General features: G+C 36.6%; 1 protein-coding gene across 3 annotated transcripts in view; it reads right to left on the bottom strand.

The window, feature by feature from the left end:
• Nucleotides 1-290: 290 nt before the first annotated feature.
• Nucleotides 291-18,281, bottom strand: part of ATXN7 (ataxin 7) — an 89,339-nt gene continuing 71,348 nt past the window's right edge. For all 3 annotated transcript variants that reach the window (XM_042799515.1, XM_042799518.1, XM_042799517.1), the window contains 8 exons: nucleotides 12,514-12,766; nucleotides 11,562-11,824; nucleotides 10,795-10,877; nucleotides 8,786-9,051; nucleotides 8,165-8,363; nucleotides 7,130-7,251; nucleotides 5,895-6,852; nucleotides 291-4,558 (listed from right to left, as the gene is read on the bottom strand). In XM_042799515.1, the coding sequence (XP_042655449.1) occupies nucleotides 4,541-4,558; nucleotides 5,895-6,852; nucleotides 7,130-7,251; nucleotides 8,165-8,363; nucleotides 8,786-9,051; nucleotides 10,795-10,877; nucleotides 11,562-11,824; nucleotides 12,514-12,766 (2,162 nt within the window). In that variant the 3' untranslated portion in view covers nucleotides 291-4,540. The remainder of the gene's footprint in view (nucleotides 4,559-5,894; nucleotides 6,853-7,129; nucleotides 7,252-8,164; nucleotides 8,364-8,785; nucleotides 9,052-10,794; nucleotides 10,878-11,561; nucleotides 11,825-12,513; nucleotides 12,767-18,281) is intronic.

Genomic DNA, 18,281 nt, shown 5'->3' with positions numbered 1-18,281 from the left:
TATTCTATTTAGAAAACAATATAAAGTGTGAGCCTTATGTAACAAAATGTCCTTTGCACGGGAAAAATACTGCGGAGTTGATACAGGCACCTCTCAAAACCAGGTACCAAAACCCTGTAGGATGTCAGATCCCACCAGGCTGACCCTGCAGCCGCCCTCGCAACGTGAGGTACAATGACAAAATTTGACCACATCCAATTCGCTGAAATTAGTTCACATAGGCACCAATACAGATAATGTTTTCCTTTAATGGTGAATGATTTTATAATGAAGCAGAAACATATAATGTATTCCATGCAACCAACCTCATTTATTGAAAAGTCCTAATTTTATTGCCTTGTTTAGTAACATGTTTGTTCAACAAACTAATCTTTTTCATGAAGCAAAGCACAACTTTTTCTTATAAATAGTATAAATTATTTTATTTACAGAAACTTGTTACAAAACAAATAGACTATATATTTATTTTTCTTTTAAATATCCAAAGTAATTTTTCTATCCCATGACATTTGTTCATGTACTATACAGCAGCCAACACAGAGTTCAGCTGATCAGATGCTCTTGATTATGTATACAAATTATCAAACTATTCACACATTTTACACAGGAGATTGCTTTTAGAACCAGGCTCAACACTGAGCAATATGCTTTCAAGGCCTACATTCACATTGACATTATGTAGTGCTCATTTTAAAATTATCTTTAAAACGTAAAATATCTTGCACAAAAGGTAAAAATGATTATTTTCTGCTGAACAGTGAAACATTTAAGAATCTTTCTAGGCCCAATTCCCTCCTCCAGGACAGAATGAGTGAAAGACGAGAGAGAGATTCCTTGGCAAGAGAACTCTTACAGGAAGACAACTGCCTTAGAAATGTCATTTGGAAATCACATCTTTATTTTTTAATGGTTTTAAGAGGTACTTACTTGGGTTTTTTGTTTCTTTTGTTTTCCTGGAATACCAACTATTTTGAACATTTTCTAAATTAGTTCATTCACAGATACCAGCCCCCCCCTCCCTCCCTTCCCAGAATGAAACAGTTAAATAAACTGCTGGTTAAATCTGTATTTCAAACCCTTGGCATTATATTAAATATGAGATATCAGTGGGATTGTTCCAATACAAGGTATTCTAATGGAAAGATTTTACAAAAGTTACCGGCATCATTCACTTCCATTTGTCAACCCATCTCATTAATTTCAGAAAATATATATATATATATGTATGTGTATACATATATATATACACGCACACATACATATATATACGCACACATATATTATATATATATAGGTGGAAAAAGCAAGCTCCAAAATTTCAACTGAACATTCAAGTCTTTTAAGGAGACGCTGTCTAAACAGTCCAAGCTTAAAACTAGTTATATCAGGCACTTTCAGTTTTTCCGTTAGTTTTAAACCACATGAGACCCACACAAATGCGCACGCACACACACGCACACAAACACTAAGAAAAGAGAAGCAGTGTGTCACTTAACTAAATGTAGTCTTCTGGGAATCAGGCAACTGATAAGCAATGCCGTATCGACCGTTTCGGCTCCAATCCTGCGCCCGGGTTCCCGCAGCTGAACCCGACCGCCGGACCCGGGCCGTAGTTTGCGTGTATCCACTCCCAAGACATGAAAAGGGACACAGCTTTCACAAAACGGAGGCATCCCTTAAGTTGCAAAGTAGGCATGTTAACTATTGGCTTGGCAGTGAACCACTTCAAATTATAAAAAGGTATTTGCTTTTTTTTTTTTTAATTAATTAATAAATAAATACTAGATGATCTCAATTGTACCAAAACTGGATATAAGAAAAAAAGACCTGTGCAAAAATACATATTTAAATATGTACAATCAATTAACAAAATATGTCTTCTGAAATAGGGATACTTCAATATTTATAATAGAACAACAAATTCCAAAATAAAGATACAAAAGTATGTTTTTTTTTTTTTTCTTGTATAATTCTTTGTTCATCATTGCAGCAATTTTTTAGGTTAAGAAAACTGCAGGAGTCATAACGAGAAGTTGGAAAGACTATAAAAACTGTATCTCTTAAATTAATACCAAAATCTGTCTAGAAACAACCCAGCCACTGCAAATTCAATTTTGCAAGGAAAATTAATTTTAAGCTTCCTTAATTATTTACAGTAAGAACTATGTGACAATAAAAGCTTCAGGAACAATGTTCTGCTTATAATCAAGATCTAAAACATAATATTTAAGCAGGTCTATGCTCAAGGGCAGACAGAATTTACGATGTTCTAACTCTTTACTCCCAATGGCTTAAACCCACACAGCACAGGGGACTGTGCAGACACTGGCTCTGTACGACCAGCGATCAGGAATTCGCTTTTTAACACACCTGCATGCTATCGGAGGAGCACGAATTTGCCATTATGCTTTCAGATCAACAGAACCTTCAAAAAAAAAAAAAAAAAAAAACAAAACAAAGCAAAAAACCATAAAGAAAACAGAGGAGAGTTCTGTCACAAACTCACTAGCGTTCAATCTTGCCAAATTTGTTTCCTTTACCTTTGTGTCTACTAAGAGTCAAATTGCACTTGTGACTGACGCTCTCCTGGAGCGGAAGCTCTGCCCCAGGGTCTTCAGAGTGTGGATTTCACTCCAAACGTGCAGGACTTAATACGCTTTGATTTCTTTGTGGCATATCACTTTGGTTCCTTTAACGTTAAACCAATTGCAGTTCTAACAAACCTTTCAACCGGGCATCTTATTAAACACGAATCCTTTTGTTCCTGAAAAGTTGTCTATTTTTTTTTTTTTTTTTAAAGTTTGCATAATAAGCGTCTCTAGTACGTTGCTTTCTCAGTGTGATCTTTTGTATCAATCCAAAGCTAAAGTGTCTGCATAGAGGCTTCTTGTTGTTTTGCTGTATAACAATGATTTCGTAGCAAGTTCAGGTTAAACTGAAAGCATCGTTAGGTAAACAACTAAGCAACTGCTACTCAGAGTGGCTTTGGATTCCCTGATGTACTACTTGCCACCAGAACTGGGGAGAAGGCTGGGCTACACGAACAATTGGACAGGCTCAGATTGTCTCTTCTCAGCAATAGCTGGTGCCCCTTTAAGGCAGAAAAAAATATCTTCTTGGTTAGGAATTTATTTTCCTTTGCTTTGCCCCCTTAGTAAAAGTTTAGTCAGTTTTGAGACTTTACCTGATGTTTAAAAACTTAACAAAAACATCCAGACGAATCAAATCATTAATACAATAAGCCCTTTAGCGGAATTCACTTCTGAGGTGTTTTGAAGCAAGACAAAATATTTCATAAAAATTGACTGGACTATATAAAACTGTGTAAAGCCCCCTTTATTCATACAGCCTGGGTAGGTGTGGGATGACTGTGATGCACACATCTGCGCTTAACGGTGAATTCTGCTGTCAAATTGGTGTTTATTCCAGAATTTAAAAAAAAAAAAAAAAAAAAAAAATCTTACCAGGTGGTTGAAAGTGTAACATGTTAACGATTTACAAACAAGGCATAAAGAAACTGACTTCTATGTTTTTTAGAAAATATGTAAATACTTTAAATAATTAGTTTTAAAAGGGCTATTTTTACTGGCTGGAAGGCAAATCCAGCCTAATTTAACCAATACAGTTGGTTTTGGTTTTGTTTTTTAATAACAAAGGCCTATGGTATACAATATAGGTCAATAAATATGTTCTTTGGGCATATAAGTTTTAGAGGTTACTTGCCTTTGTCTGTTTGATGTTTTTGGATTTTTTAAAAAACGAAATTAGATTTTCTTCTGCAATCAAATCTTATTTGAAAGAATGGAAAATAGCTTTTGTATCATGCAAGTATGACACTTTTATACTTGTTTTCTGAGCGATGGCCTCAAACAAGTTTTTCTGGGTTTTGTTGGGTTTGTTTTTTTTTTTAAACTCCTGATAGCTTCTTATCCCAAATTACTTGCAAAAGGCTGGGCAAAACGCAGACTATTATTTTGTGAATTGTGCTATTTTTATATTCCATTAAAGGAACATTGCTATAAAAACACTAAAGCCATATTCCCTTCTTGAGGGCTTCTTTCCATTGTGCCTCACACATTTTTCCCCCTTGTCACGGGGTCCTCTCCATTGAGGGTGTCTGTCTGGTTAGCTATCACCTACAAAAGACACCATCAGTATAAAAATAAGTCCACAGTAACGTTTATTTTCCCCCAGAAAACATTCGTTTGCCCAGCCAATCTATGTCAAATAGTGGCAAGATGATGTACTCCTGTAAGTAAAATCTCACAGATTTGTAGCAAACAGTCCAGACCACCGTTAACACTGATAAGAGCAATTATGTGGCTGAACTTCATCCAGTGTCCTTTTCTAGTATATTCGCTGCTACAGACATGGCTTCAGGGAAATTCCTTGTTTAAGTGACAGTCCAGTAGATTTCCACACCTGAGGACCATGGGAAGTTGGGAAAACTCAAGGCATCTTGGAGTCCAGAAATCCAGATGGAGGTTTTGCTTGTAGTGAAAATTGTCCAGTTCGTTTCTCACCGCGGTGCTTTCAGCTATCAGGGACGTGCCTTTGGCTTTTGAGCAAGCGAAAGAAAGAGAAGGATGAGTGAGCCAGGCTTTTACAGCAGATGCCTTTAAAAGACATTTTCTGGATAACGAGAGCATATTTTGGGGAGAATCAGCAGGCACAACACGACACCACTGACACGCGGTTGGCTTCTCTGAGACTTGACGATTCTTAAGCTAAAGCTATTTACAGCTATAATAGTTTCAGACACGATTTCCTTCCTTAGTTCACTCTAATCATACTTCTCATTTGTTTATATTGCACAGTTGAAACGGCAACTATAAGTCCAAAAATAAATTCAGCCATCTGAATGCCTTTTTTTTTTTTGTTACAGTAAACACAACATAATTGTAAAAATCTTTCTCTATGGCTGAAACTGAAAATTTAGAAACAGTTCTGAAATAACTCTTACTGACCCTCCTAGCTCTCCAGGTACACAGATTTCAGGTTATTTGCACCAGAGGAAATAAAAATATTCTTGTGTTTTCAATCTCGAAGAATCTAGTTAGCTACTCTCTAAAATTCCATCTTCTACACTGTCCTTGAGCTGTATCAAATTATTTTTTACCTTGCCAAGTGATCCTCCAAGTAAATTTGAATAGTATTATTAAGAAGGCTGAGCTACCAGTTTCTAAATTGTCTCTCATCCTAACTTATCAAGAACTTTCCCAACACACTACTTTTCACTGTGATTTGTTTAAAAAAACAACCAACAAAAAAACAAACCAAAACAACCCAAAACTAATTTTTAAAATGGGATCTTACATACTCATGAAATCTGCTTCCTTTATCATAAGTCTGTTTGCTTTACCAAGCAAAAAGGTTTGTATCTTATTTATAACATTTAATCGTGTTATTACTAAGAAGTTAGTCAATGACACCTTGGGATAATAGGCTTATTTTATCACAGTATCACAGTTCTGTTATCAGCATCATTATGTTCCACTTTGTAGAATGTTTATTACTGACACAGAAACAAGAAGTCAGGCTGAGACATGCAGCTCAGTTCTATGGCTGGCTGGCAAGTTTTATTTTTAAAATTATTTTTTTTAAATGTGAGGACTGAATTTCATCTGAGCGCAGTTCACAGGCAACATCTAAGGAACTTGGTATGTCATGTTTAAGGCTACTCTAAAAAAAAAAGCTACGCTTTATAGGAGTGTTTATAAAAATCTTGTGTAAATGTACTATAAAAACACTCAAAATTAGTAGTGGAAAAGGGAACTATCTTTTACTTGAATAAGATCTGGAATTGGCTGTCTAATAATTTAAGAGAACACCTGTAACACAAGCACGTGAAGAGGCATGTTCATATTGGCTTAGTTCGAGACAAAATTTCATACCTGATGAAAAAGAGAATTGTTCATCAGTCCTTGCGTCCCCGGGATTGCACCAGCGTGTTTTGCATGAACGTTGTTCACCGACGTCAATTTGGCAACTTTGTTTGATTTGCTGCTGCTGCTGCTGCTGTTTATGCTGCTTGAACCAGGTGAGCACTTCCTTTTCTTTCCTATTAATTTGTCAAGGGAAGTATGTGAATGTGAAAAACTGCTGTGTGAATTTACAGTCAGCTCACTGGACTGATGAACAAACGGCCCTAAGGAGAGCGTGGAGTCGCTGCTGTTCATCATCACACTCATTCTCTTTATCGATTCTGCAGGGCTCCCAGTCGGAGGACCCCTCCCTGATTGGTCATGTTTGAGGCTAACGGAGTTAGCTTTGCTAGTCATACAGTTGAGGCCAACGCTGTGGGACGAAGCTGTCACCGATGGGTGATAGGAGGTCCCAGAGTTTCCAGAGTTAACCACACAGTTTTTTCTAAAGGACTCTGTGGAATGAGAAGGTGCTAGCAGTGCGGAACTGTTTTTACGCTTCTTTCCTGAGCCGCCGCTGCTACTGACGCTGCCGGTACTGTTACAGGTGCCACTGCCAGCAGAAGATTCCTTAGGTTTAAAAGATTTGCTGGATTTCATTTTCTGAGGTTTGCTGGGCATAGGTGAAGGTACAGAGGAAAGCACTGTAGGTGTTGAAGGGGATGAAGACACTTGTCTTGATTGCATACTGCAGACAGGATCCACTGCACCCAAAGTAGCAGGATTGGCATTTAGTGTTGTTCCATGTGATGGTACCGATTTATTATTCAGAGACACACAGGAAGGAGATACCAATGCTGGCGATGACATAACCGTGGTGGGTAAGAGGAAACCTGCTGCACTGACACCATACTGTGAAGCAGGCATCGAGTTTGTCCGATGTGGTGCACGAACTGATGCTGTGTTACTGGATGCTGGAGGAATTTTCCTGCAGGTGAACAGAAAAACAAAAAACTACATAGCTACTGTTCTTCAGAATAACACCCAGTCTAATAATGCTACATTAAAGTGATTGTATCTTGAGGCTGACTAATGCCACTAGAATATTTCATTAATAATTAATTGTTCCAAAAAACATAAAGGATAGACTATCAACCTTTGATCCAATGAATCTGAACACGAGATTACTGCTTTTTAACTAGAATCACAGGCTTCGTGTATTTCTACAAATACCAAGAAGAGTAAGAACTTTCACTTCTACTCACTTCCACATCTGTGAATTAAGATGCTTCTCCAACATGAAATCAAGTGCACATCGAATATGGTTCCACCGCTTGTCAAACACATAATAACCTCTTCCAATTTGCCGACTACCAAATGTGCAAAACTGAAAAGACAGATTTTTTTATTAGTGTTTTCTACTTTCAGTAACAACTCTCTGAATAACAATGCACTTGATAATACATAAATATTGCTAAATGAATATTCTTTTAGACATTTAAATCAAGGATAAAAGAATATAAATTAGAACTTTTATTTCTGTGGTATAACAACTATTTTAAATTTTTGGTCTTGGTATACTGGAGTAATTTTCTTCCCATCTGATACTTCCATACTTAGGACCAAAAGCAGCTGTCAAATTTTAATCCCTCTGATTAAACAGGGAAGGACAGCAGTGTGTGTTTGTACGCACATGTATAAAAACATAACATATACATGTAACATCTACTTCTGATGAGCTGTCAGCTATTTGCTCATAGTCTGTTTAAAAAGAAGATCATTTGATACACAGGCTAGGCAATAAAGTCTGTGCTTTTGGTTAGACTAGCTTTTGTCAAGATTTAAATATTAAAACAACACATCACTGCTACCTTTACTGTGATGATTGGCAACTTGAGTAAAAAAATCTCTCTGTGTGTGTGCAAAAGTCCAATATCCAAATCTCACCAAAAAGGCACTGTTTGTACATCCTTATTCCAAACCCAAAGCCCTTTAACCCAGTTATCAATTTCATCATCAGTATTTTGGCATTTTGATTTCTTTTGGATTGGGGAACTGAGCTCCAAACATATTTCTTTAGCACATTTACTTTGCAACTATAGTTAAATCTTCACAGTGTACTAAGACAAAGTAATTTCTTCAAAATCTAGAGGAAAAAAAAAAAAAAAACAAACCACAAAAAACAAAATCCCACATACCCAAACATACCCAATAGAAAACTACCCTTAAAAACCTTAAGTAATCTGTTGACAAGTTCAAAGCCAGCAAGAGACCAAGGTTAACTTTTACTTAAAACGTACAGCGGCTGGTTGAGGATGATGACCTGAATAATGACAATCCAGTTTTTCAACAGGCTCTTCTTTTTCATCACATTCTCCCTCATCACTGGATAACCGAGATGCTGGCTCAGCTGCAGGCAAGGGAGGGTGCGGGGACTCGTGGACAGAAGGAGACTCACTAGGGGCATTTCCACTGTGCTGGGCTGGACAGCCTGGAGGCCTGGGCAAGGCAAACAGGAAAGGTGTTATTGAACCAAGTCTACCTAAAAATTCCAGGTTTAAGTGCTTACTATTACTGACAGAAGGAAATCTACATTATTGGATTCCTGGTGTTTTCCATAGACTCATAAGACATCTACCATGAGGAAGGCCAGGTGGTACGGTACCCCTGGAAAAGCAGCTTTGCCCAATTGTTGCTGAACCACTTTTAGTGATGCAAGTCAGCTTTTACTATTTCAAACCCCAAACCCTCCTTGCTAAGAGTTACAGCTCAGCATGTAATCGCTAATTGCAGACAGACGGTCACCAGGCCTAGAGCAAAACCACAGCCCTGTCCAACAGATCCATACTGCTCTTTCAAAATCCACCTGATGAGGCCACCAGTATTAATTTCATACCATTGGATCTGCAGATTTTCCTTACCTTGGAAGACTGGGGGGGTGAGGTTTGGGTTTATTAGGTAATAAAGGCTTTGATTCTGTAAGAGTAACTCCATGAGAATTTTGGTGCAGCTCCTGGGAAGTTTTAGTAGGTGAGGGATGTGGTTCCCTGAGAGGGGGCATCTGCTGATGATGATCCGAATGTCGAAGAAGTTCCTTTTCCCTGGTTTTGCTTTTGTGCTCGGCTAGTAACACATCAAATCGTTTTCTTCGACCCTGTACAGCCCTCCGCTGGGTTAAGGAATGTGTCTGCAAAAGCATGAATAAATCAATCATTAATCCCAGGCTATTAGATTTGTCGAAATCAAACACTCGAAACGTGTGCCTAGAGCTCTAAAACAGAGAAAATCATCACACTCAGGGTTTAGTAAACAAATGGAAGAATGACTTGGAAAACAAACTTTAAAACTGCTTGGTGGATGATTATATCCCTGTCTGATACAAAATAACAAAACCCAGCAACTGAATAAAAGACATCTTTCAAATTTATTTTTTTAAAAAGAAACTGCCAAATTTTTTATAAGGTTAAGACCAGAATTGAAAATCTTTTTTACACTGTTATTTTAATTGCCAACTAGTGCACAACCAAAAATATTAAATATTTACTTTCACTTATGAAAATATTTAACATCATAATGCTTAAAATCTGACTTTTAGTGGGAGACATGAAAAATATTTATAAAAATACTTTGCTTCCTTCTATATACTAAAATATTCCTTGAAAACTAATATAATAAAATCGATATTAAGGAACGCAAAGAACTACAGCAGAATCCATCGTCAGACAGAACTCAAATTACTTTGAGTATCCTGAATGCTACACACAGTAGATGTGTATGTGTATATATGGCACAAATTCTAGGTAAAGTGAAATAGATGCAAGTTATTTTTCTAAATTATTAAAGTCTCATACAATACCTTTTTTCTTTTTTTTTTTCTCCACATGGCACAAAAGATTTGATTGCATTCATTTTAGTAGGTAAAAATTATCACCTAATTCAGACACAAATAACAACTCTGAAAGATATTTTATGAGTAGATATAATATAATGAATTGCTGAGAAATGTTTTTACTTTCTCTTTTACCCCTTTGATTTGCTTGGTTCTCTTGCAAAATCTCGAATCTTTTCCCTCTATTAGCAGAACAATTGCATCCCCCCTGTAATTCCAAAAGGGCAATGTGTTCAAGTTCAGTTCCTCTGGGTCATTAGTACCAGCTGCATTTACCTTTGTTCTGTAGGTGGTTTATTTACCAGATACTTCCCCTACTGACAGTTTAGCTGCTTTGCAGGAAAGTAGCTCAATGTTACACAATTGCAGGGGATCTGGATTTTCAGTTCCTCGGGACTAAGCGCTACCCTTCTGTCCCCCAACATTTTGGAGCCAGAGGACACATTTCATCTGACCAAAAATTTTTACAGATTGTTTAACGTAGAGTTTAATCTCCAGGCATACCCCGTGTTTTTTTCAGAAGACTCATTTCAGAGTTGGCTGTAGTTTTACATCAAGCAGCATTGTTTACAAGTTATACAAATACCTCTTAAGTATCTGCTGCAGAGTCTGCTGGGGAAGAGGGGGGGCTGGGGGAGAGGGGAGAAGCTTGCTTTATTTAAATCCTGGATAAACAAATAATACTTTTAATGTTTATAAGGAATTTTAAAATTCATGATCTATGACCCAAAGGTTATGCCCAACAAGAAAAACACGCTGACACCCCACTACCTACGTGTGGAATAACATAATCTGTCCCATGTCAACATCCACGTTTAAAGGGTTTATACAAAAATACAAATCTCCAGGTTTTAAGAAGTATGTTTTGAATAAATAATTTACTGAACTTATTCCTTCTTGGTTCTAGGCAACTTGTTTTGAGAAGTACCATTTACAGTGGTAATTACTGACAGCGAAAATCTGTAGTTCTGTTTTCTGTAATATTCCTCAGGAAATAGAATTAAAACTTTACTTAATCTTATTCTGATTAAGATATCCTACCTTGCATGTCAAAGACCTAGTACAAGGTTTCCTGGTTTCCACATCAATGACACCACAGTATATATCAGGATCAAATTCTCTCTCTGTCAAAGGTACACAGTATTGAAAAGTTATCAGAAGACATTTTGAAAAATTAACCATATTGGAAACTGTTTTGAAATGTAACACGGGCAAATGTATAAATAAAAATGCACAATAAAATTGTACAAATAAAATCTTCTACAATCTCAGCAAGTTTTTGGTGTGCTGAAATATAGATCTCAAGTTTACAAACAGAATTAAGAAATCTACAGCTGTAATGGACTCCAAAGGAGGAGTAGATCCTGCATGTTAAAGGTCACCATCAATGTGAACGGTGACAAACAAACAGCGATTTTTGTTATTGGTTTTCTTGTTAAGAACTTTTCTACCAGTCTACTAACACTCAAAGTTACTGTGTTTAAAAAGTACAAAGAGCAGACTGGGTTTACATTTTTGAGTTTGAGGTGCTAGGAAGTGCATAATTTTAAAACTGTAAGAATTGACTCGTCTTTGAGGTCTGTGTGGTTTCTGAAAGCAACAGCCACATTTCAAGTTGTTTGTGTCCTTTAAGAGTATGTCAAGTTATAGATTTAAATTCTAATACATAAAGCGTATCTAATTACAATTTACAGTGTTATAAAATTGTTTAATTTACTTCTGAAACTTATTTCTGTATATTCTATACATGTATTTCTATAGATACACTACTAAGAGCAATACAGCAAATAATAACTAAACACACTTACCTGACAATCTTTTATGTAAAAATTTCCTATTATTTATATTTTCTTCAGGTTTCTTTTCCAAAAATGGAGGCACAGAGAGAAGACCTTTACCATTCAGTATCTGTCCAGGGGAAGGCAAGGGTGGCTTTGGTATTGAGGGACAATTAAGGCCAGTCTTTATTGAGGAACTCACAGTAGTAGAACAAGTTGGACCAACAGCAGCTTTCAGTTGGGCACCATCTATCTTTGGATGAATTTTTTCCACTTTGACAGATGGAGTCATACTATTATTTATGAAAAACAAAGGGGAGAAAATTGAAAATTGTAGTCATAAATTATAAAAGGTACTTAAAAATATGTTATTAACAACACTCTGATCTGTTCACAATGCAAATGTAAACCTTCCTCCTTTATTCCCAGTTTTCTTATTCTTATCTTTTTTATTTTCACATTTTTTTTTTTTTTTACGATGTCCATAATCTCTTCAGTCCTCTTTTCCCCATTTCCTTGTAAGCATTTCAGAGTTATCAGGAACTTCAGAAACTGCTATTTGGATTCACAGATACAGTGTATCACCAAAGCAACTGGAACGGACCTGTTACATCCAGTGAGAAATGCTCCATTCTGTGAGAATAAGTTATATTATCCGTACTGCAATCTCACATGTGCAGGTCAAAAATCACCTGAATCAGAGCTAAAACTCCCTTATGATCAAAGTATGCAGATTAGATCAAAGAATTAAGGAAAATGACCTTTATTTATCATGATCTAAGATGCAGCTTTGCAAGAGTTCTTGTTCAATATAGTCATGAGTATTATCTATAATCTTAGACTAGGCTGCTGGAAAAGATCTAGGAGTTTACAGTGGTTATCCCTTAAACCAAAAACCCTCTGAAACAAAAGGAAATTCTACTGATATAGCAGTGTCTATGCAAGTAGTAACTTTTAATTCTTTGTCAAAACACATACTCACATTTTATCATGGGGAACTTTGCTATGCTGTACCGAATGCATTAACCTGTTGTTTCCGCTGATCTGCAGCTTGTCTTTGGGTGATTTCAACAACTTGGAATTTGATGATGATGCACTAGTACCTCCACTGGATGAACGATTGCTCCCACTTCCACTGCTACCTTTGTTTTTTGAAGGGAAAGATGAAATGAGGGAAAATACTGAAGAGGAAGGAGGAGTCAAAGGTGGCTTGCTGGAGGAGCTGTGTCTTCTTTCTGAAAAGTCAAATTAAAAAAGGGGGTTTTAAGCTCCCATACAGAAACAATTCTTAAATACTTCATGTTGTCATTTACTCCATTCACATTTTTCCTTTATTGGCTTGGGAGGTCCCCTGCCACACACAGAGCAGAGATGATTCAAGCTTCACTGTAATTCATGAGGCTCTACTCAGTGCTGGTCCCCAGTCGGTTACAAGAGTCTTTTAACTTTGGGAGCTACATTCCTCAGCCACTACAGCTTCGCTATTAATAACACACTCCCCACTCTCCATCTTAAATAAGAAAGTGAGAATCAAACCTAGATCTCAGACACACAAATCAGAGACACCACAGTCCTCAGGCCAATCAAGCTTAAATATCAGATTTCTTCAAAAGATAACAATTATCTTTAAGTACGTCTCCTAATGCTCAAAATTATACTGGAGCCATCATTTTAACTTTCACTTCATTACAACCTTTTTGTATGGTCTACTAGCTAGACCTTCAGTGTGGAACCTCCCTGAGAACAGCAGCTCAAGTATTGACCTACGTTGGTTTTGGGGTGTTGTGTTTGTTTTCTTTTCCTCTTACTAATTCTATTGCTTTTTTTCACAATATGACCAGTTTAGGGAGTATTTCTATTTAGGAACAACACCAAAAGGAACAACATATATTCTTCTATCAACAAACAAACAAACAACCCCCCCAAAAATGCCAAACAAAATAACCCCGCAAAACCAAAACCAAACCAAACTAAGTAAAAAAAAAAAAAAAAAAAAAAAAAAAAACAAACCAAAAAACAAAAGATCACTCTTAATTCAAATGTTCAGATGGTTAGGTTCCATCGATCAATGTGTTAGAAAATAAATTATTTAATTAGCATTAATATATTGCTAGCACCACTTAGGTTAAAATAGTGTATATTATACAAGTAGTTCTTTGGAACAAGGAATTCTCAGTCACAAACACCTGACAGCTTCAGGGAGCACCCAGCTCTGCCTACACTGACCATTTGCTGGACCGATACTTGGGCACCTGTGATTCCTCGATGATCTGTGTAATCAACACCTGCTTAAGAGACATGTCTGGCAACCAAGCATATGCAAACCACAGACCCAAGAGAGAACCAAGAATTAGCAGGTCCATCAAGGCAGTGGAAAGGCACTTTTCTCCTCGCCAGCCTTAACACTCAAATGTGCCCAAATCCACCACCAATCAATCCCAGGATCAGCTTACAGCTTTTGACTTAAGTTTACTTAAACTGTGAAAGGAGGCAGCTACTCATGAAGTTACAACTACTGCCAAGAGTGAAAGTCAAGTCTAGTGCAACCTGTACGGAAGTCTGTAACACTCTGGAAAATGCAAATTAATACATCTGCGTTCTGCATATATGGCCTATTTTCCCCTCAATCCTAAATACAGCAATCATATGCGACTCATGATGACCAACCAGGATTCCATTTGTATCTGGAAGCCATCAAACGAGACAGCACCAACCCTACACCAGTGTCACCAGGCTCATCACCCGCTGCACGGCTCCTGCAAGCAAGACTGTAACAGAGTGCAACAGCAATAACCAGGGGAAAAGAGTCAAGCTGCTCCAGCAGTGCAAGAGAAAGATGTAGAAATCTTAACACCTGGCAAGCTAATTTCTTACAGAGGCAAGGAAACAGCATGTTAAATATGCTCATTAGCTCAAGGGAAGAAAGAAAAAAAAAAAAGCATAGACCTCAGGTTAGAAAACTTCGGTCAAGAAATTACCTCTGAGAATTAACCAAATGTTGAACTGCAAAATGGATGTAAACTACCTAAAGAATCTTATGCATAAGTCATCACTTCTTAATTAGCATTTACCAAAAAACCTCCGAAAGGTCAGGTGAAATGCCCAACAAAAATACGTAACAAATGACGCAATTTATCACCCATTTCAAGAAACAACTGCTTTAAAATTACAGTATTTAGAATGACTAGTTATCTGTGATGTTCCAAATCATCTACCTAGTTTTCTAGAACCAGATGCCACTGAAGAGTTTGTAAGTGAAGTATGTTAGCATATTTATGTTCTAGTAAATGGCTGTGCTTCTAATATGACATACTGCTTATTGCCAAATGTCTTTTTATAGCAATGGCAAGAATCCCTGAGCAGCTCTGATAAGTTACTATTTGAGGGCCATTAGTTCAGCGATGCTACACCCTGTGAGATTACTCCATGAGATAATCAGAAAAATTGCTCAATACTCTTCTACCTCCTGTATATTTAGAAAATTCAAAGTCCAATTTCTTATCACAGTTACAAATAATCTCTAATAAACCCGTGGATGACTAACGCAATCTTTGGGAGTTTGTTTTGATATTATTTTTTTTTTAAGGAAGAGAGGGTGTTACTTCCTTGGAGAAAACCTGGCAGGTGAGAAGAGAAAGAGAGTAGAATAAGACGTGAGTACCTCCTTGAGTTCCATCAATAGGAATAAACTAGACAAAATATTAAATCTCAGCTATTAATCCAAATTATATGAACACTTATTTTCTGGCAACTTTAAGTGGTACTGTTCTCGTACTAAACTGAGATGTTACTGACTACTATTTGCAGTCTCAAACAAGTGAGTTCATATAAAAAGAAAGTTTTAAATTGCTGATAATAAAAAAAAATTGACCTAAGAGAACTAAGGCTAGTGACTGACCACACATCACAATTACAGTCTACCCATGAGAGAACTTTCATTCTACAGACGTAGGATTTGGAGCACACGCACACACACACACACACACACACACAAAGCCAAGTGAGCTTTTTCTAGAATTTTAGGACAATTTCTGAAAGAGATACTGTAACATTTTACATCTATGAAATCTTCATTCACTCTTGTATGTAACCGTGACTTGTGTAGTTTATGAACAAAATGATAAAAATTTTAATCTAAGTTTTCATAACCTACCTGGACCTGTTTCATGTTGACTTACATACAGAGACAGGGCTGCTACCAGGATGTGCTTGTATTTAATGTTTCAGTCTTTTTATTAAGTTCATGGTTTTGAAATCTGTCTAATGTCTGTTTTGTAAACCATCTGAATACTACTGATGTCTTGTCTTATTGGAGAAAGCTAATATTAGTTTTGAAACCAGACATGTTTTAAGCATGGAATACTTGATCTAATGAATGTATTTATTGACAGACTGACACAGTCTTTTAATGGAAAAATTACTACACAAACTGTCACTGAATAATCAAGACCACCATGCTTATTATGCTAAGCATATTATAGTGATAAATTTCACTAATCATCTGCCAATCTAATACAGTTCCCATTTGCCATTAATTCTGACTCAGCCTGAAAACATTTAAAAATAAAATTATCTGCAGGTGTTCAGTTTTTGAATTTTAAAAGTTAGCAATCACGTCCCTTCCCTGTGCGTAACTCTTGAAAGAAACCCAATTTTTTGATGCCAAGATTGCTTTTACAACACAGGGTGTTATTTCAAATACTGCACCTTTCTAATACAGTTCTGAACTCTAAAATTGGGAGGATTTTTTTTTTTGAGGTGTTGGGGTGTGGGGGCTTTTTGGTTTGTTTGTTTTAATATCAGAAAAATTTAAGTTTTAGCTTTGTCCAAAGAACCTGAACGTCTTCCTTGATCCCACAGCACTTGGTAGAATTTGACCTAAAATGAAAGCTGCATTCAACACAATCTTAATAAACTCCTCCCTAAATATCTTTGCATTTACATAACATGTTTGAGACTCTAAGGAGAAGGGCTGTACAGAGTTAGAAAGCTGTGAAAAGAGACGGCATCCCAGCAAAGGCTGTCTCTGCTTGGTGACCAGGATATCTGTGAACTTTCAATTCTGAAAAATACAGTGGTAGTTTGTGTGCTACTGGACTTAAGGCTGAGCAAGAATTACATACGCACACTGACAAAGCACACAAAACTTCCTGATAAAGTGGATATTACCAATTCAAATCTCTTAAAGAGCTATAAAAAAAAAAAAAAATTCAGCAGTTTCACTCGACCCTTGGTCAGGCTGCCACTTTGGGTTTCAAATCTTATTTTCCATTGTATATTCCCTACTAAACATGCACTAATTTCTGACAAAACAAAAATGTAGCCTGGAAGAGGAAGAAAGAAAAAACAAAAAAACCCCAAACCAACAACAGCAACAACAAAAAACAAACAACAACAACAAAAAAAAAAAAACAGGAGAAAGAAGCAAAAAGAAAGTTTCTTACAGTGTTTGGCTACAATTTCTTATTCTTTCATCAATGGGTAAAACTTGGACTGATTTATAACTTTATTTCTATATTAAAATAAGATATCTTTTTATAGAGAAAAATATTCTGGTTTTCATAAAATGTTACTTTCTTTTCTGTATGCTTAAGAACAGAAAAAAAAAATTAAGAGTAACACTTAAAATTTTACAAAATGTTCCTCCCAGGTGTACACTTGTTTCCCAAAAATCTAGGAAGTATTTTGTGCTGTTCACTCTTTCCAGGCATCAATTAATAGCTTTGGGCAGCAAATACAAGATGTACAGAACAAATTTAATAAACCCATCTCTTTATACTGGCTTCTTATGTAAGGACAGGGCAAAAAGTCAAACTGACCTGTGTCAGCGCTTGCAGAGCCATCATTAAAAATGAAGCACACCCATTCGAACAGACACAAGTTTAGTTCAACGAAATACATTGCAACTTGAGTTAACGTTCAGCCAGACAGTTTTAACATCCGTTAGCCTAAGTGTAAGAGTATCATTCAGACTATAGAATTAAATGTGTATATTGAAACAAAGCAGAAAGGTAACAAAGTAATTATTATTTTGAATATCCATCTCACTTAAAGTATAAGCATGATAAAAGTGCAACTTAAAGGAAACTTTTTTTCCCCATCATCTTGAGCTACTGTTTGGCTTGTCGTTTGAGAAATTATTTACTACAGCCATATTAAAGCAAACATATTCTATCTGGAGATAAAATTAATTTTCTGTTTGTATGATTATTAAATTTCTAGAGTAAATGATCTAATTTCTCTACAAGGATCAGATTCATGACATGACAGGAGAGCAGCCTGGGATGCTACTGTGGAAGGGCACCTCACCATAGCTCCAGATTTTACTCAGCAACCAACTAAAATCCCTTTTGCAGCTCTACTCCAAATACCTATGTTGGGCTCTGATCCACCACCACTCTGACCTCATCACGACAAAGAAAAAAGAAAGAAAAAAGTGAGATTTGTAAGGATTTTGCAGGAGAAACTTGGGAGCTAAAACAATCATAGGCACAGCAAGCAAATTGCTCTTCCTTTATATGCCAACTTGGCAGCGTGCAGCTGCTTGGGAACAGTCGTCTGTTTGGGATCTTGATCTGCTGCTCACACTCTTCTTGCTGCTTCATTATCCTGCTCTAATCAGGGGGCCTAGATACCAAGGATTCTGCCTTAATCTTCCACTGATGTCCCTTTAATCATCCCATCAGCTCCATTTGCACTGTAAATCAGGATGAGGTCACTCCATCTTCCATTGTGTGGTGTTTAAACTTA

The sequence above is a fragment of the Tyto alba genome, unplaced genomic scaffold (assembly GCF_018691265.1).
Source record: "Tyto alba isolate M040663 unplaced genomic scaffold, T.alba_DEE_v4.0 Super-Scaffold_3, whole genome shotgun sequence".
Lineage (NCBI taxonomy): Eukaryota > Metazoa > Chordata > Aves > Strigiformes > Tytonidae > Tyto > Tyto alba.
Note: the sequence above shows the minus strand (reverse complement) of the source record. Positions and strands in the feature narration are given on the sequence as shown.